At 34.7% G+C, this 21,359-nt stretch overlaps 1 protein-coding gene across 1 annotated transcript; it reads left to right on the top strand.

Moving 5' to 3' along the window:
• The first annotated feature begins 543 nt into the window (after positions 1-543).
• On the top strand, positions 544-19,188 carry LOC140449379 (uncharacterized). The gene is made up of 4 exons (XM_072542531.1): positions 544-879; positions 8,856-11,110; positions 16,286-17,080; positions 17,938-19,188. The coding sequence occupies exons 1-2, from the start codon at positions 642-644 to the stop codon at positions 9,797-9,799; spliced, it is 1,182 nt and encodes a 393-aa protein (XP_072398632.1). The 5' UTR covers positions 544-641; the 3' UTR covers positions 9,800-11,110; positions 16,286-17,080; positions 17,938-19,188.
• The last annotated feature ends 2,171 nt before the right edge of the window (positions 19,189-21,359 follow it).

Raw genomic sequence — 21,359 nt, 5'->3', positions numbered from 1 at the left:
GTATCTAAAACATAATTTTCACAATGAATGAATATTGGTGAAATTATTACAAAATAGTCTTAAACTGATTTATACTTAAGATTTGTACATATTTCAATTAAAACTTTGAATCATAATAATTTTTTTAAAAAGATTAATTTATTAAAAGGTAAAATAATATTATTTTCTTTAAAAATTTTTATAAAACGCAAAAATTTAATCCTATTCTACGACCACGCGGCATCTACATATAAAAATATCTAAAGTTGCATTTATTGCCCCACTCTTTCATATTTTAGAAGCAATGGTAGAGCCACAGCTGACATGACCGCTCCTTAGTGGTACGGTACCACGTGCGTTCCACTCGTCCCACTTTTCCTTATCTATGTCCCTCTTTTTGCTAACTTTCAAAAATAACAGTAAACAATTCTTCTATAAGCGTCTATATTCTTTGGTTTTACTTTGAAAAATGGTATATTGTGTTGTGTGTGTTGTGCGTTGTTGTTGTATGTTGTATTGTATGTCTATTCCCATAGATAAGAGGGTTAGGTCTATTCCCTATGCTGTTTGACAGGTGTCTCGATGTTTCAGGTGATTTCAGTTAATCTTTGATTTATTTATATGTTAAATTATTTTTGATAAACAAAACCAAAGTTAAAAAAATGGAAGTAAAACAAGAAGTTAATGATGAGACGTATCAAGGAGAATCAGCAGAAATATATTATAATCCTGTTGAGAATGGTCCTTTTGATATTTGTAAACTTGAATTTAAGGAGGAACCTCTACGACTAGGAGAAAGTATACATGCAGCCTTAAAGAAACTTCCCATAATGACTGAAATAGAACAAGAGGAACATGAACTTACGTCATTTAAAGAAAGACAAACAAAAAATCCAAGTGGTAAGTATTAGCAAATAAACTAAGAGTACTAGCAAGGAATATGTGAGGCATACTATATTCATATCTTCTTTAATTAAAATGAACCAGTTCGTGGTTCATTTTAATTCTCCACGAACCATCGCTGCATTGGGTTGGTCCAAATATCTTCCTTAGTGTTTTGCGCTCAAATATTCTTAGTTAATTTTCATCAGTGGTTGAGAGGGTCCACGTTTCACATCCATATGTGACCACTGGTCTAATTACTGTTTTGACTATATTCATATACTATTTTAAATATTCATTGGTACTAGTATACTTATCTTGGGCTTAAAGTCTTTCAACCTGAAGCATATATCAATGCATTCTGCTTCAGCTAGTGATTCATGAATGTATTATATTGGCAGTCAATGTTCATTTTATATTTAACAACATATTATTTTTTACCATTAATTATGTAACATGCATCATCTAATTTTTTAAACTATTATAGAATATGCCAACATTTATACTTACTTAGCTAAAAGAAATAACTGATTAACACTGTCTTAAAACCAACCATTCTTTGGGCGAATACCAGTGATGTAGCCAGAGTTTTATTTCAGGGGGTGTCCACTCTTTTAAGTTCACCCCCACCCCTTCCTACAAAACACTAGAAATTCAGTCCACCCATGAATTATTTATTTTTTTTAATAATCATTTTTATAATTTTTTTTATAACTTTTTACTTAATATACTTATCTTTTGAGTAAGTGGTTTGTCATTAATGAAAAAAATGATGACAATACAATGGTCCAGATAAAGTATTTCTGTAAGTATTATTAATGAATATGTAAGTATTTGAAAAACTGTATTATGAATAAAAGTTTATAGATTATGTTTTACACAACATTAATATATTACTTTTAAATTGCATTATTTGAAATCTTTAGTTGTCAAAAATAGTAGAATGTTACAACTTGAGTATAGAAATATTTATTAAAATGCAACATTCCAAATTATTGATTGATTTGATTTTTCTACTTTTTTTTACATTATCTGAATGTTTGAGTATCTGAACAGACATCAATATTCCAGTATCCTGGCAGTAGGGCACATCCAGTTTTATGACTTAAATATGTTTTTACTAGCTTCATAGTTAAAACTGAGCACTCAGTACTGGTAGTAGTGACAGAAATAGCAATTACAATGCAAAAAAGTCTATTGATGTTTGGAAACATCCTTGTATCATAAAACTTCAAAATCTCGACAACTTTTGTATTAGTCTTCAAAGTTCTTATTCATTTACACCATATTAAATACTCCTTGTCAGTTCCTTCAGATAGAATTTATCTTCAAAGTATGGGGATAACTTTGTAAACTGTTACTATTTAAATGGGAATAAGCCACAATTAAAGGTTAAAATACGTTTATTGACGTTTCAATTTCCACTTCGGAAATCGTTCTCAAAATACAAACATTAGTAAATTAAACAAATTTTGTTTTTTTTTTGTTACTTAGTGAAAAATTCTTCTAATAATTTAATTTTATCTGACTCATCTATATTGACAATTCAGACATACCTTATACATTTTAAAGTAGACGACTTTAAAATGATATTGCCAATATTGTTGAGTTGCGTTCCTGGGACGACTTTACTTATAAGATAGTTCATTTGATTACATGAAATCAACTTTAACTTGAGAATATCCGTCAGAAAAGATCATAACATGTAATTCGTCTTTAAAAAGACAAATACATGCCATGATGACAGTAAAATTCTCCTGTTAGTGATTCCATAGTAAATTATGAGAGAAAAACCAGGAAAAAACCTCATAATACTATCCCGACATGGTAAGTATTTGATCGTGCATTTAGTTTACCTTCAATAAACACCAAATTCCGATTTTATATGTTTGTTATTTAAAAAAACATAAATGATGTATTCTCTATATGTTACTGACTTACCAATACTGGTATTTTCCTTTTAATAACTTCCTCTTTCAATATGGGTAACCAGATCCTACTACATTCTGCCGAGGAATTTGCGACACACTTGGTCTCATTTAGCATAATTAGAGCCGCTTCTTTGATTTTTCTCTTTTTACCATCCGTTTCTTTTAGGACTATATTTGAATCATTCCATTGAACCCTGTGTTCATTATCCCATGCGTGTTTACATATTTGAGATCTATCAAATTTTCTATTTTTAATATAGGATTGATGTTCACTTATTCTAACATTTAATGGTCTTGATGTTTCACCTAAATAAAACTGATCGCATTCACAAGGTATTTTATAAATGCAATTCTTGGTCCTTTCTTGTACATTGTTAGGTTTGGTTTTGGACAAAATAGATCTCAAAGTGTTTGTTGTTTTGAATGTTGTTGAAATGTTAAATTTATTTCCTATCCTTTTAAACTTTTGATTGGAATATTGGAATGATTCAAATATAGTCCTAAAAGAAACGGATGGTAAAAAGAGAAAAATCAAAGAAGCGGCTCTAATTATGCTAAATGAGACCAATTGTGTCGCGAATTCCTCGGCAGAATGTAGTAGGATCTGGTTACCCATATTGAAAGAGGAAATTATTAAAAGGAAAATACCAGTATTGGTAAGTCAGTAACATATAGAGAATACAGCATTTATGTTTTTTAAATAACAAACATATAAAATCGGAATTTGGTGTTTATTAAAGGTAAACTAAATGCACGATCAAATACTTACCATGTCGGGATAGTATTATGAGGTCTTTTCCTGGTTTTTCCCTCATAATTTACTATGGAATCACTAACAGGAGAATTTTACTGTCATCAAGGCATGTATTTGTCTTTTTAAAGACGAATTACATGTTATGATCTTTTCTGACGGATATTCTCAAGTTAAAGTTGATTTCATGTAATCAAATGAACTATCTTATAAGTAAAGTCGTCCCAGGAACGCAACTCAACAATATTGGCAATATTATTTTAAAGTCGTCTACTTTAAAATGTATAAGGTATGTCTGAATTGTCAATATAGATGAGTCAGGTAAAATTAAATTATTAGAAGAATTTTTCACTAAGTAACAAAAAACAAAATTTGTTTAATTTACTAATGTTTGTATTTTGAGAACGATTTCCGAAGTGGAAATTGAAACGTCAATAAACGTATTTTAACCTTTAATTGTGGCTTATTCCCATTTAAATAGTAATTAATTTAAAATGCCACAAGAAAATAGTTTCAGAACAATATTTGTTAACTATGGATGCAAAACCAGGAAGGAGTATTTGAAACACAGTCAAAATGTCTTCATTGTTGATAAACCTTTTTTTAACTAGAAATTAGATTGTCTAAACATGGAATGAATGATGATATTCTTCTTTATCTAAAATAATATCTTTAGACAATTAGAAGTAGAAATAAAATGTTTTTAAATTCAATTTAGGATTTTTTCTTATATCTTTTACTTAGAGTAGAGATAATATCTTTGGTACTTTTAATACCACTAACGAAATCATAAGAAATACTTTGAATAAATATAATGAGGGAATTAAGAAACTTCTTTTTTCTATCGCTGAACATAATACACTAGCTGTTGCTGTAGCAACTTAAATATAACTTACATGTTTGATGCAAGATGTAGAGTGGTAGCTACGCAGTATTGGTTCTGCTTTTGAACATGGATAATCAGAGTTTGAATCTCTCACTGATTTTCTTTTTTTTTATAAATTTAATAATAATCAATATTACATTTATTAGATATTATTAAATATTAATGATCGAAATTAAAAATTATTTAGTTTGCATATCACTTTTCTGTTGCATATCAATTTACTATGTTTGTATAGAGAACGATTTCCGAAGTGGAAATTGAAATGTCATTAAATGTACTTTAACTTTTAATTGTGGCTTATTCCCATTTAAATAATAATCACTTTTCTTGTTTGTTACAACAAAATTTCGTTGATTTCTCTATGAATTTCCTTCTTGTGTCATACTACTGATACCAGTATTAATTGCATCACAGACATGTAATCATTAAACTTATATCAGCTTTTCTTATTTCTTTAGCCAAATTCTTTTATTTCTATATTGGCAATTATACTAACTCCATTAATAATGTTACTTTTCCCCATATACAATTTGTATCCATCACATAGTTGTTAAATTCTTTGCTCTTTCCACGTCTTTTCTTGGAGACAAACCATTTTATACTCTCCTCCTTTTACGTGTCTTCACCATACTCTTATCTGTTGGAGAAGTTTCCAAGAACATATTTTGTTTTTCTAACCTGCAACAGTGTTCCTCTTGGGTCCAGTACAGGTAATGCTGTCATTTCAGTATAGTTTTGTTATGTTGCGGATATTTTGTTATATTGAGGTTTTGTTGAAAAATTTACACAACTGTATTTTCAAAAAATTAGATCCTAGCATAAGTAACACGCAATTCAGATTTTGCAATGGAGTAGGAACTAGAGAGGCTTTATTCAGCTTAAATGTATTCACACAACACTGTTTGGATGTGAATAAAGATATCTACTTAATAGATTATGATAAGGCGTTTGACAGAATAGGACATGAATAAATCATGACAATTTTGAAACAAAAGAAAATAGAAAAGGGATATATAAAAAGAAGAAAACTTACAGCGCACATCTCTTCTTCTTCTTAGTTCAGGCGAGACTTGTTAATCTCTGGCACTTGGTCATAAGGCCTTTATAGAATACCTTGTTTTTTCCATTAAACTATAAGTCCTGTGGTCTCAATAAAGGCTGACACTTTCCTTATTGGTAGTTTTATCATCTTTTCTGGTTTAATTCTCAGTTGACCAGTGAATGCAATATGGTTCATTTACCTAACCTAATTTGTATAGGTGTTTTGTTAAACGACAATGACCAGTCACCATTTGGGTGACCGTTTTGATCTCTTGTTTATTGAAATTCATCAAATTGTCCAAGAATTTTTCTATCAATATTCTTGATTATTTTCTTAGTCTGGGTTTGCCCATGAGAGACTATCCATTTCTTTTGATGATTCTCTGTCAACTACTTCTGAACCTAGTTCTTTGTAGCATCTTTAGGGATGCCATAGAATGGTTTTGGGCTAACAAAGGTTTCTCTCAAGCCTTGTTTTGCCAACAAATCTGCTGGTTCATTCCCATGCACCCCTTCATGACCCTGCACCCATATTAAAGATACTTTATTATCCTTTGCCAGGTTATGTAGATCTTTGCAGTTCTTTACCAGTTTTGATTTGGTGAGTAGGTTGCTTACTGCCAGAATAGCCATTTGGCTATGTGTATAAATGTTGATTCTCTTTGCTTTGGGGTTTCCATCCATGATTTCATCAATGCAGGCCACCAAAGCAAAAACTTCAGCCTGGAATACAGTTGTATATTGACCTAGGCTGTAAGATTTATTATAATTACATGTCTGCCTAAAGACTCCTGATCCGGTACCATGGACAGTTTTAGATCCAGCAGTGAACCATAAAGTCGCCATTAATATTTATTCCTTTTTGTTCTCTAAATCGCATAATTGTGTTAATCTTCTCAGTGAAGATTAGTTCTAGTGTTATAATATCTGAGTTCATCATAGAGATGGATTCCTCACCTATAGTCCCAGTAGTATTTGTGTGATTATTCAATACATAATTCCGCCTCAAATTATTAGTTTCTTAAAATCTTAGGATGGTAATAAAGGCTACCACCGAAATGTTTAATTTCAATGGAGGGAGGCTTGTGATATCCCCTAATGATGCCGTTCCTGTACTATTCAAGGCTCCTGTTACATTTAGAAGCGTTTATCTTTGTAGGGTAGTTTGCACAATATTGCAAAGCCATCTTTTTCTACCAAAGTACTGAGCCATTAGTAACTGTCAGTCATATCACTGTGTAAAACCAACAGATGAGTGCCCCAATTGAGTTTGGAATACAGAGTTACCCCTAGGTACTTGACCTCATTGGTTCTTTTAAGTTTATTTCCCTTAGTCGCTATAACATTGTCGATTGCGAAACCCTGGAACCAGATTCCTTGGTTGTTAAGCCCATGAATCAGGTCATCAAGAGCTATATTCGATAATTTTTGGTAACAATACACCCCCCATTGAGGGTACCCTTAGTTGCCCACTTACATGTTGTGTTGTTGATTTTCTTTCTCACAAGTGCACTATGTATTGACTCGATTTTGCTAAGATATAATCTGTTACACATCTGTTTGAGTGTGTCCCAGAGCCTGGCTAGCTCTAAATATTGCGATCAGGGGACCCATAACTATTTCCAGTCCTTCTTAGAGTAGTCCAGTAAATATGCAATCCGGTCCCGGAGTTTTGTCTGGTTCGTTTCAATAACCAATCTGACCTTATCCCCCTGAAGTTGTTCATTAGAATTAATCGGAAGGTACAGAGACGCGACAGTCATCTGTATAACTAACCCACTGCAGTTCAGTATAATTCTCATAGCTGTCATGCAGAGCTCCATAACTGGTACTAGGTTAATGTCAGACCTACAAAAGATACAAGTTTTAGTCCCTATGTCTTAACTTTATTTATCCACGTTTCTTGAATAAGCACCTTTTCAATGTTCTCAGCTATTTTATGTCACAATACTGCCGATGCTGTTTTTTTTGTGCTGCAAATTGATCTGTACGATCTTGAATTTGTTGTTTATTCATTTTTGTGGCCTTCAACAGTCCCTTTTGTAATTTTTTTCTCTCTGTAGAGATTCCCATTACTTAGGCCTTCTGCGGTTTAGAAGTACTGGTTGCCGGTTTTGGTTCTCCAATGTTTTCCGCCTCTTTTGTTTTGCCCTCTTCCAACGAGGTAATGTGCACTAAAAAAGCTAATAAGCCATTATGGCCTATTGAGCTCTTTCTGTTACTTCTTATTAACCCGGAGACCCACATGCAATCCTCCGTCAGCTGTTGGTTTGGAGCCAAGAATCGCCCAACGATTGGTCCTCATTCCAGGATTTTGTTTTCCAATTCGTGTCAATGGAACCTTCAGATCCTCATTTTAATTCTCTAGAAGGTACATCAGCAAGCGCATGGATTTTAGGAGTATTGATCCATATTGATCCGTGTACGTGAGGTTTTTTGATGAGTACAGAATTTTGCTAAAATAGTAATTTGAGTATAATTTAAAATATGTTTTATTATTTTATTTTATAGTGCAGTGTTATTATTGTATCTATTGTACCCATTATTAATCACAATAAACTCTTTTATGTCAAGATTGACAATTACTTAGCGTTTAACTTATAAAAATATCTGCTATAATTCAACTGCTACAATAATAGAAAAATGACAAAGTATTTTTTTTTGCGAGGCTAAGATCATTTTTAATTTGCGCTAGCCACGCTAAGTTATATCCTATTAGAAATACCCGTAAAGTGTGTTCCTGTAGGATACACATGGCCAAACGATCTTTATTGACTGTCTATATGAAACTATACACGTGGCGGTGAGCTCAGCCACTGTATATTCAGGAATATACATGGCAGTCAAAGTGTTAATCTAGATTAGGAAGCTTAAACAATCTAAATAAAATTACGTCTCGCTTTTAAGCTTCATATTTATAGAAATTATACTGTTTGGCAACATTTTTTCTCTTGAGAACCGGAGAAAACAAAGATACCTTACACTACTTTCTAATACCATAAATGGTATTTGCAGTTGTCCCCAACTTCTAAATAATATTGGAGTGTTCATATCACCTCGCTTATGATTGATATCTTTTTGACAACTTCACCGGTCGTTTTAAAAACCACTTATGTATATGTTTAATATTTAACTCAATCATTTATTTTTATTTTTTAGTCTTATAAAATTGTTTTGAATTGCTGTTTAAATAATCATATTTTGTAATTTCTGTAATTTAATATTATGCTTGTACTATTGCAATTGTAATACCTTTGTAAAAATCTATTTTCTCATTTTATACAATTGGGTTTGCTCGTAAGTAACTAACATTTAAATTGTGTCAAATTTAGTATGTTTTAGCTAGATTTTTTGACGGAAAAATATATGTTAGTTTTTATTTTAGGCTTTTCCCAAGAGAAGAACACATTGGAAAGTATGAAAACAATACCCGCACATAGATATAATAAAGAACAACATATGAGCCAACCAGTTGAAGAAAATACATTAAAATGTGAAATTTGCGTTAAGCACTTTGCCAATAAAAGTTCATTAAATAAACACATGAAAATTCACACTGGGGTAAAACCGTACCAGTGTGAAATTTGTTTTAAGCAATTTAGAGAAACAGCAAGCTTGAAAACACATTTGAGACTGCACACTGGAGAAACGCCTTACAAATGCGAAATTTGTTTTAAACAGTTTGCTCAAAAAAATATTTTAAATAAACACAAATACGTTCACACTGGAGAAAAACCATATACGTGTGAAATCTGTTTTAAGCCATTTTATCAGTCCATTTATTTGAAACGCCATATGAGATCACATACTGGAGAAAAATCTTACAAGTGTGAAATTTGTTTTAAGCAGTTTTCTGAGTCACATAATCTAAAACGACATACGAGTTTGCACACTGGGGAGAAACTATACAAGTGTGAAATTTGTTTTAATCAGTTTAGCGAAAATAGTACTTTAAAAATACATATGAGAGTGCATACTGGGGAAAAACCTTACAAGTGTGAAATTTGTTTTAAACGGTTTACAATAAAAGGTTATTTAAAATATCATTCGAGAGTGCACACTGGAGAAAAACCTTACCAGTGTGAAATTTGTTTAAAACAATTTAGACAAGCAGCAAGTTTGAAAACACATTTGAGACTGCACACTGGAGAAAAGCCTTACAAGTGTGAAATTTGTTTTAAACAATTTGCTAAAAAAGATAATTTAAAAGGCCACATATACGTTCACACTAAAGATAAACCATACAAGTGTGAAATTTGTTTTAAACAATTTAGTCAAAAAAGTAAATGGAAAAATCATGTGAGACTGCACACTGGAGAAACGCCTTGACAAGTGTGAAATTTGTTTAAAGCCCTTTTCTCAACGAAGTCATATGAAATAACACATGAAATTGCATACTGGAGAAAAATCTTAAATTGTAAAATTTGTTTTAAGTAGTTTTCTCAACTAGGCAATATAAAACAACATATGAGATTGCACACTAGAGAAAAACCATAGAAGTGTGAAATTTTTTTTAAGCAGTTCGCAATACAAGGTAGTTTAAAAACACATGAGACTGCACACTGGAAACATGCCTTAGAAGTGTTAAATTTGTGTTTTTCAACCAGCAGTTTTCTCAACCAAGGAATAAGAATCAACGTATGAGATTTCGGATTGGAGAAAAACCTTACCGGTGTGTAATGTGTTTTAAGCAGTTTAGCCAAAAAAGTATATTATAGATCACTGAAAATTAAATTTTTTTTCAAATCAAATTAACTTTAAAGATCAATTTTCCATTGGTTTTTTAAGGCCCGTCCTCACTTGCAACATAACACTGTTATCAACAATGTTATTCAACATTTTGCCGAAACATCAACATGTTGCTTGTTATTTCAACAAGTTATTTGTTACCTGTCTGAGAGCGGTAAAGCCGGGTCCAGAATATGTAATAAAACATGTTAAATAACAAAGTTTTGTAACATGTTACAGAATTTTAAATAAAAGTTTTAAAACACAGTGTTGTATAACATTTTTCTGGTTGTAGTATATAGCATGTTTTATGTTATCCAGCAGTTGTCGCTAAACATCAAAGAAAGTTATAAAACATTGTTGTAAAACCGCATCGTGACTGATCTACACTTAAAAACATGTTATTGAAACATTTCTCTGGCATAGTACGCGAGCAGCAACCGTCGGAGTCATATCGCCCTGTTCATTCTTGAGTGATTTTGCTAAATTTTTCTTTGCTCTGTTCACGTGGGATTATTTGTTATTTACGCGATGCAATGGTCGAAAGAACTGACTACTCATTTAATTGAGCTATTTAGTGAACAACGAGTATTATGGGATCCTACATTCATGGATTTTAAAAACCGAAATAAAAAACACGATGCATGGACTGAAATAGCCGGAGAGGTGAAAGCAGATACAAGTGAAGTTGGAAAAAAAATGCGCATGCTGATTGGGCAATTTCAGCGAGAATTGAAGAAAAGAAAAAGTGGCGATGAAGCCGATGCTCATTATAAAATAAAGTGGCTTTATTTTAATATGCTTTTATTTTTAAAAGATAATAATGTGGCACGTCATTCTACTGAAGGTGGTCTCTCTCCCAAGCAATATGCTGAGGAGCCACAGGACACTAGGAATATCAATGCACCTGAGGTAAGCACATTTTAAATTACTAACCAATTTACATTTTGTAAATATTGAACTTGAACAGATCGCAGTTTTACCATTTTTTATTTTTTTTGTTTTATATTTTTTTAGTGCGTTATTGCAAATATTTCTTTTCCCCCTCTTTCTCTTTAATTTTGACATTTTTCATGCCTTTTTTTTTGTTATGGTCTTATGAAATAAAGCATTATTTATTTATTTATTAATTTATTAAATTTGAAATTAAAAATTATTCTGCCACGGCACTTTCCCGTCTTCACTGATACAGAACAAAGAAAATTCCTCTCGTATTTTTTTGCCTAGCACAGTAGGTTTCCTAGTAATCCTTTTAAGTCTTAGCCAAGTACCATTTGGCTCACCTTCGACTCTCCATGTACCAGGTATTAGTTCTCCCGTGAGCGCATCCTCTGAATCAACACTTCGTGATGGACAATAGGATAAAGTTGATTCACCTCTTCGAAGAAAATTGTGGAGATAACAACTTGCTAAAATTACCTTTTCTGCCTTTGTAAGCTCAAGAAACATTGGTTTTCTAAACACCCTGAATACAGTAGATAGAATTCCAAATGTATTTTCGACTACACGTCTTGCTCTCCTGTGTCTGTAATTATAAATCCGAGCCGGTGACTCTTTCTGTTGGGTGCCTGGGAAGAGTGTCAAGGGGAGATTTAAGGAAGAGGTTTCAAGTAACTGTTTAAATGTTATTAGCAAATACTCCGCCATCAGATAAACGGCCTTGGCAACCTATATCTACAAATGTAAATCAATAGTTAGCGTTCACTATAGCTAAAAGTATTATGCTGAAAAATCCCTTGTAGTTAAAAAAGTCGCTTCCGGTATTTATTGGAGCTTGTAATCATATGTGTTTTCCATCGATACTGCCACATCTTCTTCAAGTGCCATCTCCGCGGCGGAGGTCGGCAATCATCATAGCTATTCGAACTTTTTAGACGGCTGCTCTGAAAAGAAAAGTATACTGCCACATAAGTGAGGGTAATTCCATTTCAGATCAAAATCATTTGCAATCTGTTGCCATTCCTGTTGATGTTTGGGCACCTGAAGAAATAATAATTATGCTATACATGTGTATGTATATTCGATTTGGTAGGGCAGAGTATAAATTCGACTACATAGTTGCACCTAGTTGTTTCTGTGTTTAAAGTTCAACTATTGTTTTCTAAGTAACATTTTTAAATTCTGAGGCAAAAACTATATCTCTAAATGCTATTTTCGTTTTTTTCTAAAAATACAAAAAAAGTCAAAAGCAAGGCCGTGTTTAGTCCTCGCTGCATGACCCTGTACATACATAGATATTTTTTTGAACAAAAATATTGCATATTTTGAAATTAACGTGTGAAGTGAAATTTTTTGTGCTGACCCAAGTGTCATAGAAATAAGATTTCTTTTCCGAATGCGATGTTTTGAAGTATCATATAAATGCTCGATCAGATCAGATACGGGCTAGATGGTGGCCAATATAATTTTTAAATTAAATCATCTTATCAAGGTAAATATTCACTATTCTATCGACATGACGGCTTGCGTTATGGTGCATTAACACGAATTTGTTTACCAATATGGCTGGCAAATAGCAAAAATGATCTTTTTTTTTTTTTTTTTTGGGAGGTGGAATCTTCTAAAGACCGTCTGGGATCGGGTGTTAGCCCTTTACCCAGGTGTGTCGGATTCAATCTCTTACGCTTCACCGCGTGACGAGACCGCCTACCGACTAAACCACCCCCTCTTTCTCCGACCGACGGGCCCGGAACCGCTCTTAGCGAGCATATCTGGCCCATCAGCCTTACTCTTAACTTCCCTCTGGCACTTTTCGCGTGCATTACATGGATTTGACGGCCTCCTGGCCTCCCTCACCAGCACAAGGCTCGGGCGAGACTGGTCGGTGAAGCTACCGTCCTGCTCAATCCTCATTCTGGCGAGACAGCCTGGTTGCCACCCCTTCCACATTGAAACTAACGAGTAGAACCAGTTGGCAATTAACAGTAACACCATTCATTCGTACTTTCATCAATTCAGTTCCGCATTCATACCCTCATTCACTAATTTTCGGGGTATCGGGACATCCGACGGGATTGGATGTAAAAAGTCTTTTCCCGTCCCATGTCCCGCGGCCCCGACAATGAAATAAAATAAATAAATTAATAAATAAAAATAGATAAAAAATAAGTTAAAAGTAATGTAGATAAAATAAAAATAAAAACAACAGCTAAAATTGGTATAGATAAGATATAGTAAAAACGAAAGTAACTTGAATAAATAAAATGCAATAAAATAAGTAAATAAATAACACATTTTTTAAAACAGTAAATAAATTTAGCGGTCAATCCATCTGCAGCCGCCTCTCTTTCTCTTCCTCGTGCTTTATGGTTTTTGTAACAAAGGCAATGATCAGTTCGAAATCGTGCTTGCTGTCGATGGCTTTATCGATCAGCTCGTGAGGCTCGCCTAGTGGAGATCCCAGGCTCAGCTGCAGTTCGTTTCGCCCCGTGTGGTATGCAGGGCAGTCGAAAACAACATGCTGCGCATCGTCCACCACTCCACACTCAGGACATAGATCGTCTCCGGACCTACCGATTCTGTGGGTGTATTTCCGAAACGATCCGTGCCCCGTCAGAAACTGCGTGAAGTAGTAGTTGACGCGCCGATGCCGACACCCGTACCATCTCACTACATCCGGGACCAGGGACCTCGTCCAGGCCGCCTTTTCGACTTAGGCTGCCCATTCCCTCTGCCACATCTCCAAGCTTCTGGCTCTTTCTTGTGGCCCTGAACCAACCGCCCCGTTGCCCCTCTGATACATTCGAGCTCTTTCCCTGGCCAGGATGTGCACGGGTACAGAACCAGCCACTACCTGTAAGGCAATGGTAGATACAGTTCTGTACGCGCTGCACACCCTGATCAGAGGTTCCCTTTGAGCCCTAAGGAGCATGTCCTTATATTTCTTCATCTGGAGGACCTCGTGTCACACGGGGGCCCCGTATAAGATGATCGATAATATTGATTGTAACATAACTGATCTCTTCTGAGATCCGGGCCCCCCTATGTTTGGCAATAATTTGTTCAATGCTGAGGTCCTCCCTTCCGCCTTTCGACATGCTTCTTGTATGTGCTGCCCAAAGGTACGTCGGTCGTCGAAAGTAATACCGAGATACTTGACTGTCCTTTGGGGTCTTATTTCGGAGCCTTGATATTTGAAAACCAAGTCATCCCTTTTCCTTGATCCTCTCAGAATTATTATCTCTGTTTTGTCTACTGCTAATTTTAAGTCGTTCTTCTCGATCCACGCCGCGGTCGTGTTTATTGCTTTATTTACCTTTTCTGTTATGCCCCAATTCTTATCATCCTCAACCAATAAGGCTAGATCGTCTGCGTATGCTATCGCTTTGACTCCTTGTCTCTGCTTGTGAATTTCTAGTACCCCATTGTATAACATGTTCCAGAGTAAGGGTCCCAGGACTGACCCCTGGGGTACTCCCGCGGTCATTTGTTTCTTTTTCTTCTTGGATATGCATACGGATCGTTCCGAAAGGTAGTCCTTTATTATATTGGACATATATTCCGGAGCCCCGCTTTCGACTATTCGGTCTACTATGAGGCCCCAGTTTGCTGAATTAAAAGCATTTTTTATGTCCAACAGAACAAGAACCACCCATCTTTTCTTGCTTGATATGGCCGCGTTCCTTATCCAGGTCGCGGCGTCGATTGTCGATCTGCCTTTCCTAAATCCGTACTGTTGGTTGGATAAGACTCTCTCATCTTCCAACATGCCCTCCAGCCTCTTCTTGATAAGTCTTTCGTAAAACTTACCAAGGCAGCCCAGAAGGCATATTGGACGATAAGAGGTCGGTGAATCAGGGGGTTTCCCGGGCTTTAGGAGTAGAACCAAGTTTGCCTCCTTCAAGTCCTTGGGAAACTCTTGTTTCTGCAGTAGATCATTAAATATTCTTCTGATCAAACCTGGTTTCTCAGTTGCTATTATCTTTATTGCCTCTGGTGGCAGCCCGTCAGGGCCGGGAGCTTTCCCTGTCTTCGTATCCTGACCAGCGGTTTTCACCTCTTCTTCTGTGAACTCCTCTATCATGGTTGGGAAAACCTTGGTGAAATCTGGCATGTCCTTGGTGGGAAAGAGGAGTTCAGCTGATCTCATCCGCTGGTCTTCGTCGAGTCTATATGGGGCCATTATCTTTAAGGTCTTCATTGTGATTTTGTATGCATCACCCCATATATCCTCGTCGAGTGCTTTTATCAGGGTCTGCCACTTTTCTTTTTTCTCTTTTTTTATTGTATTATTTAATCTTTTCTTCAAATCCTTGTATGTATCTTTAAGCTCGAGGTTGCCCTGGCTTCTCGTATAATTCCTTCGAGCTCTGAGGCATCTCTCCCGTAGATCTTCTATCTCATCTGTCCACCAATAGGGGGATTTTTTTCCATGTTTCTTCTTCTCGGTAGCCAATTTTGCCGCATTTTGTAGAGCTGTTCGAAGTTGGCCGAGGTCAGAAATCTGCAAAAATGATCTTAAATGTTTTTAATGTACATATCAACTGTCATTCACCCAATCACCTTCACAAGTTCGGTATCTCCTTTCCAAGAAATAGCACTCCATAGCACTATGCCGCCACCACCAAAATTACCGCTCTGTATGAGGTTATATCTGGCATACCTTTCATCATATCTAAGCAAGATTGACAAAACCTCGTCTACAGAACAGTTGTCGAACAGTACGTCAGCTGTAACCTCATACAGATCGTTAGTTTTGGTGAACATATAGTTGGACATACCGAACACGTGAAAGTAATTAGGCGAATGCCAACTGACATGTACATTAAAAACATTTTAGAAAATCACGTTTTGCCATTTGCAAGCCACATTGAAAAAGGACATATTGGTGCTAATGCACGTCTTCATGTCGCTAGAATAAGGATTACTTACCTTGATGAGATTCAATTTAAAAATTATATTGGCCAGCATATAGTCCAGATCAGATTTAAATCTGATTATATCATTTATATGATACTTCAAAACATCGTATTCGGAAAAGAAATCCTATTCCTGTGATACTAAGTGGCTATAAAGATAGCAGCACAAACATATGCATATGCAATATTTTTTTCCGTGAGTACATAATTCAAATTGTTGGTTTTACAGGAAGAAGAGGGATCACAGCCGAATGAAAAGGGGCAATATGAGAAAGAAAAACATCAAAAAAATCTGTAGCTAAAACTATTTCACGTACACCTAGAACTCAAGCCAACAAAAGAAAAGCAGTTGATAAGAAATCTGAAGAAGCGTACGCGGTAGTGAAACAACTAGCAAGTAACGTGAAAAAGCTAGATGACTTTGATGTATATGGTGAATATTTAGCAACCACCTTGCGGAACCTTAAAAGCAGATCGGTGCAAATCAACGCCAAATTTGACATAACCATATTCTCTTCAGAGCAGAGTGTTCAGACATAGAACCTGGAACATTCACCACTTCGTTCGCTACACAAATGCACACTGTTTTAGCAGATACTCCAACAGGGACTCAATCACACAATACATCTGAGTCTTTCTCCATTCCGCCCACTACACCTACATCCGCTACTTCTCCAGCTACACCAATGTCACCCTTATGATTTTGAATCTGTTCTTCAGTTACATATAGGCCAGGAACGAGTAAACACGGGATTTATGTTTTGTATAATAGCGTGTTGTGGGATTGCCGCCATAAAGATTATAAAAATCGTCAAATTAAGAGTGATTCATTTACCCAAATAGCGATTACAATGGAACTAGAAAAAGATGCAGTAGAAAAAAAAATTAAAAGCGTAATAGGACAATTTAAGAGGGAGCTGAAGAAAAATAAATCTCGTTTAGGAGACGGAGTTGATGACATTTACGTGAGCAAGTGCTTTGCATTAAGAACCAGTCGCGTCCTACTATTGAAGGTGGAGTTATGGTAAGTACTTACAAAGTTTAATTATAAATATGTGATGGTTTTATTGTTTCTTTATTTAAAAACTAAAATAAATCAAAATATGTTTAATAGTCTCTCTGCCATAACAGTTTTCCTCCATTGAGACAAAATATTCACTTAATTCATTCCTAATTGTTTGAGCATCAGATGCAGGCTTTCTTGCAATTTTTGAAATCGGAAGAAGCGATGTTTTCGATTTATTATTATTATTTAGTCTCCACTGACCTGGCAATACCTCTCCTGTATCTTTATCTTCCGAATCAAAAGTTACTGGTGGAGTGTATCTGCGTTTAGATGTGGTACTGCTTCGTAGGTAATTGTGCAAATATATGCATGCAAGTACAATTTTGCTGCTTTCTCTGGTTCAAGAAGTAGTGGTTTGCGTAAACACCGGAAAAGTGAAGATATTATTCCAAAACCATTTTCAACCAAGAGAAAAAGTGCCATCTTGTATCATTTTTGGGATCACAGTACTCGTAAATACTTCACCATCAAATATGCGTTCCTGGCATCTAACGTTTACATAGATAAAACGATATCTAGCATCAACGATGACGAAGACCACGATACTAAACAATCCTTTATAGTTAAAAAATTCACTTCCACTTCCAATAGGTGCTTCCAAAGATATATGTTTCCCGTCCTTGACTCCAACGCAGTGTAAAAAATTCCATATATGATGATAATATTCTTCTGCTATAGTTTTCCATTGATCTTCGGATGGTGGCGTCTGAAATTAAAACAAAAAATATATAAAGTAAATTACTATTAGGAATTGCAAATTTAGTGACTTTTTTAAATCCGGTAAATCGGTATTTCAATTTATGAATTTGTTGTAGGTTAGTGAAAAAACGACTATACAAAAAGAGACAGCTAAAAAAGAAAATTTCAATGCTTATAATATAATGAAATCCTTGCAAACTAGAACCCAGACAAGAGATGAGTTTTCGATTTATGGCGAACATGTGGCCTGCAAATTAAGGAAGCTAGCTACTTCACATTCTCAAATCACTGCTAAGTATCATATAAATCAAATTTTATATCACGCGGAATTGGGAGCATATGACTATCCTCCTCCAGCACTTCAGCCAGGACAGGTTCAACAGTATCAGCCAAATGTAGCTACGCAAATGGCGAATATGGTGCAGGTAGAATTATGAGCCCTAACAACTACATATATATTGGAACAAGCAGTTATTTTGCAAATATAATGACAAGTTACCGAAATTCTTATATTTATTATTTTTTTTAATTGTAAATATGAAATTAACAATATTTTTTATGATGTATGGAATTATTTTTGCGGCTTAATTATATATTTTATACTGATCACTATGGAACTAATTCTTTGATGATCTAAAACTGCTGAGAACTAAATATTGAAACATTTTTCCTCACGTTTCTTAAATTTTGTCAGCCTGGTGCAAAGAAGGCTTTGAAATTAAACATACGAGTAGGTAGTTCGTTGTAAACAATAATTTTCATGCGGCATTTCACGAGTATGAATAAAGACAACCGTTAGTTTTATGACGACTAAAGTATAATAATGGCCCATGGAAAAAATACTGATACAAAAGTTCGAGAAAGTATTATTCATCAGTACCATGAAGGGAAAACAATGCGTGAAATTTCCAGTGAATTGACTGTAACAACAACTACTGTGTTTAATATAATTAAGAAATATGGTGAAACCGCCAGTATTGATGTTCGTGGCAAAAGCTCAGGCCGTCGAAAAGCTGATTCTCAAAGAAGTGTAAGGCATTTAATCACAATACTTAAGTCGGGAAGAAGAAATACACTACGACAAGTAACTGCTAGTAGGAGTAGAGAAACTGGGATGAATGTTTCCAGAGAATCATATGGCAAATATATCCACAAAAGCCGTCTTAGTTTTTTTAAGGTATGTTTGATAGGCTCTTTGCAATTTAAAATTTCTATTTTTTTATTTATTCGCATAGGACAAAAAAAACCATTATTGACGGAAACTGGAAAAGAGAATTTTTACATTTGGGCTAAATTAAAACTTTCTTAGACCAAACATAACTGGGACAAACTTATCTATAGCGACGAAAGAAAATTTAATGTGTGTGTTAAAGAAATCGTGTGATTAGGGAAAAAACAGCATTTCATAAGGATTGTCTCAAAAGGACTGTAAAGTTTCCACAGGGCATCATGGTGTAGGGTTATTTGTCGGCCAAAGTGTTGGGAACTTTACATTTCATTGAGGCCATAGTAAACGCAGTCAAATATCAAGATATCCTTGAACATTCGTTTCTACCATTGCGACAAAGTTATATTCATCCGGAGATTTTATCTTTCAGCAGGACGGAGCCTTATGCCATACGGCTAAATCTATCAAAAAATGGATGGGAGAACCTGACATTAAAGTTGTCACATTCTTCTAGCAGCCCGGATCTTAATCCAATAGAGACATTTTGGCACAAAATGAAACAATGCCTAAGAAATAACCCTCAGCGTACTTTGCCACAACTACGGGCTAAATTTCAAGAAATACGGTATAGTTTCACCCCTGAATTCTGTGAATGCTTAGTTGATACAATGTCTAATAGAGTTAAGGCTGTTATTCAAGATAAGGACGACGTTACGTGTTATTAATTTTTATTTTATTTGTTAAAAACCACTTGTTAAAATATGAGGCGCTCCGTGGACAAACGGCGAATACGCCAAATGGGCATTTTGAGAAAAACGCGATTAAAGTTGAAAAAGTGTTTTTAATTCAATAAGGGCGAATATACACGTCATCAAAATTTTGTAATGCGGTTAGGTAAAAACTATTTTTTTTATAAAAAGTTTTGCTTGTTAAGTAAATAAGATCACCCCATCTAAACCAAAATTATAATTCAGGATATTGAAAAAAGTTTTATTCAAAGGATATGATATGAAAAACATTTTTTAATTAAAAATTGTTCTGTTTAAGATAAATCAAAAACTAAAAAAACACCAAACAATAAATTATTAATTCAAGCAAAAATCCATAACATCATCCTGACTTTCTCCAGTTAGCGTTGCCAAATTGGTTTGTGATTCTTGGAGAGAGATCAGCTCATCAAAGAAACTCCTATGATGAAGCGGTATGTATGGAAGAAGTGACTTGATGTCTTTTATTTTTTCCTCTGAAAGTTTTATAGGCTGTTGGTATTTAGGAGACAAAACTGCGGCAGATAAATCAAACAAATGGCGTTGATATTCTCCTACTTTTCCTTTCTGCAAAACAACTTGTTCGGACAAAACATTTTGGTACGTTGGTTGTATGGAAAACCCTTGTTTGAACAACTTGGAGTAAAGAAATACTTTACCATCTTTAAAACTAGCAGTTGATTTTCTTTTTGTAATTAACTTCTGAAGAGCAGTGAAATCAAAAAACATTGATGATGTCATTTTTACTACTTTGAATGGTCTGACCTTCCTTGATGAACGAATTAAGTCAATATAGTGGTCTTCAGAATAAACATCAATATTTCGAAGCCTTAACTCAATGTGACCAAAATCCCTGTCACAAGGTAAATATGAATGCCCAGGAATCATAAAGTAATGTTCTATGAAATCAAATTTTAATTCATGAATTTTTTTCAAACAAGCTAAAACAATGTTCATATTTTTGTTCTGACCGCCACAATTGTCACTAAATAGCACAACTTTTTTGACTTGATGATCCATAGAATCAAAGTAATGGGACAAGCAGCTTGCTATTTCACATGAACCACGACCTCCAGTACTTTCATTCCACATGTACATAACACATTTTCCAGATTTAACATCATGGACTGCAAAATTGTAGGTCCAAAGCTTCCTTTTGTAATACTGTACAGATGTCGTCAGTTTAGGGGTAGGGAGAGTTTGCTGCAGATCTATACAAATTGCTGAAACTGAGTCTTCATTATTACTTTTATAACTTTTAAGTATTTTTTGAACTGCTTTGGCTCGTCTTAAATGAAGTTCCTTGGCAACTTGTAATTGGTTACGTTGTAAATCATCACAATTTGAAAGTTCCATATCTGTTTTGTCACAAAAATTACAAGTATCCGACTTAGGAGGGTTGAAACCAATATTGAATTTTTTATTAAATGTGTCACGATAGAACCGTGAGCTGACAGGTTCAATTAAAGGGTGATTTTCTGTCATCCACTCACAGTACAGGTCATACAACTTGTTTATGTATAAGTCTGTGGAAAGGTACTTTCGGTAAGGGCTTTTTGCTCTGCTGTAATGGCTTGAACATTTGGGTAAACTATTTACATGT

The sequence above is a fragment of the Diabrotica undecimpunctata genome, chromosome 1, assembly GCF_040954645.1.
Source record: "Diabrotica undecimpunctata isolate CICGRU chromosome 1, icDiaUnde3, whole genome shotgun sequence".
NCBI lineage: Eukaryota > Metazoa > Arthropoda > Insecta > Coleoptera > Chrysomelidae > Diabrotica > Diabrotica undecimpunctata.
Note: the sequence above shows the minus strand (reverse complement) of the source record. Positions and strands in the feature narration are given on the sequence as shown.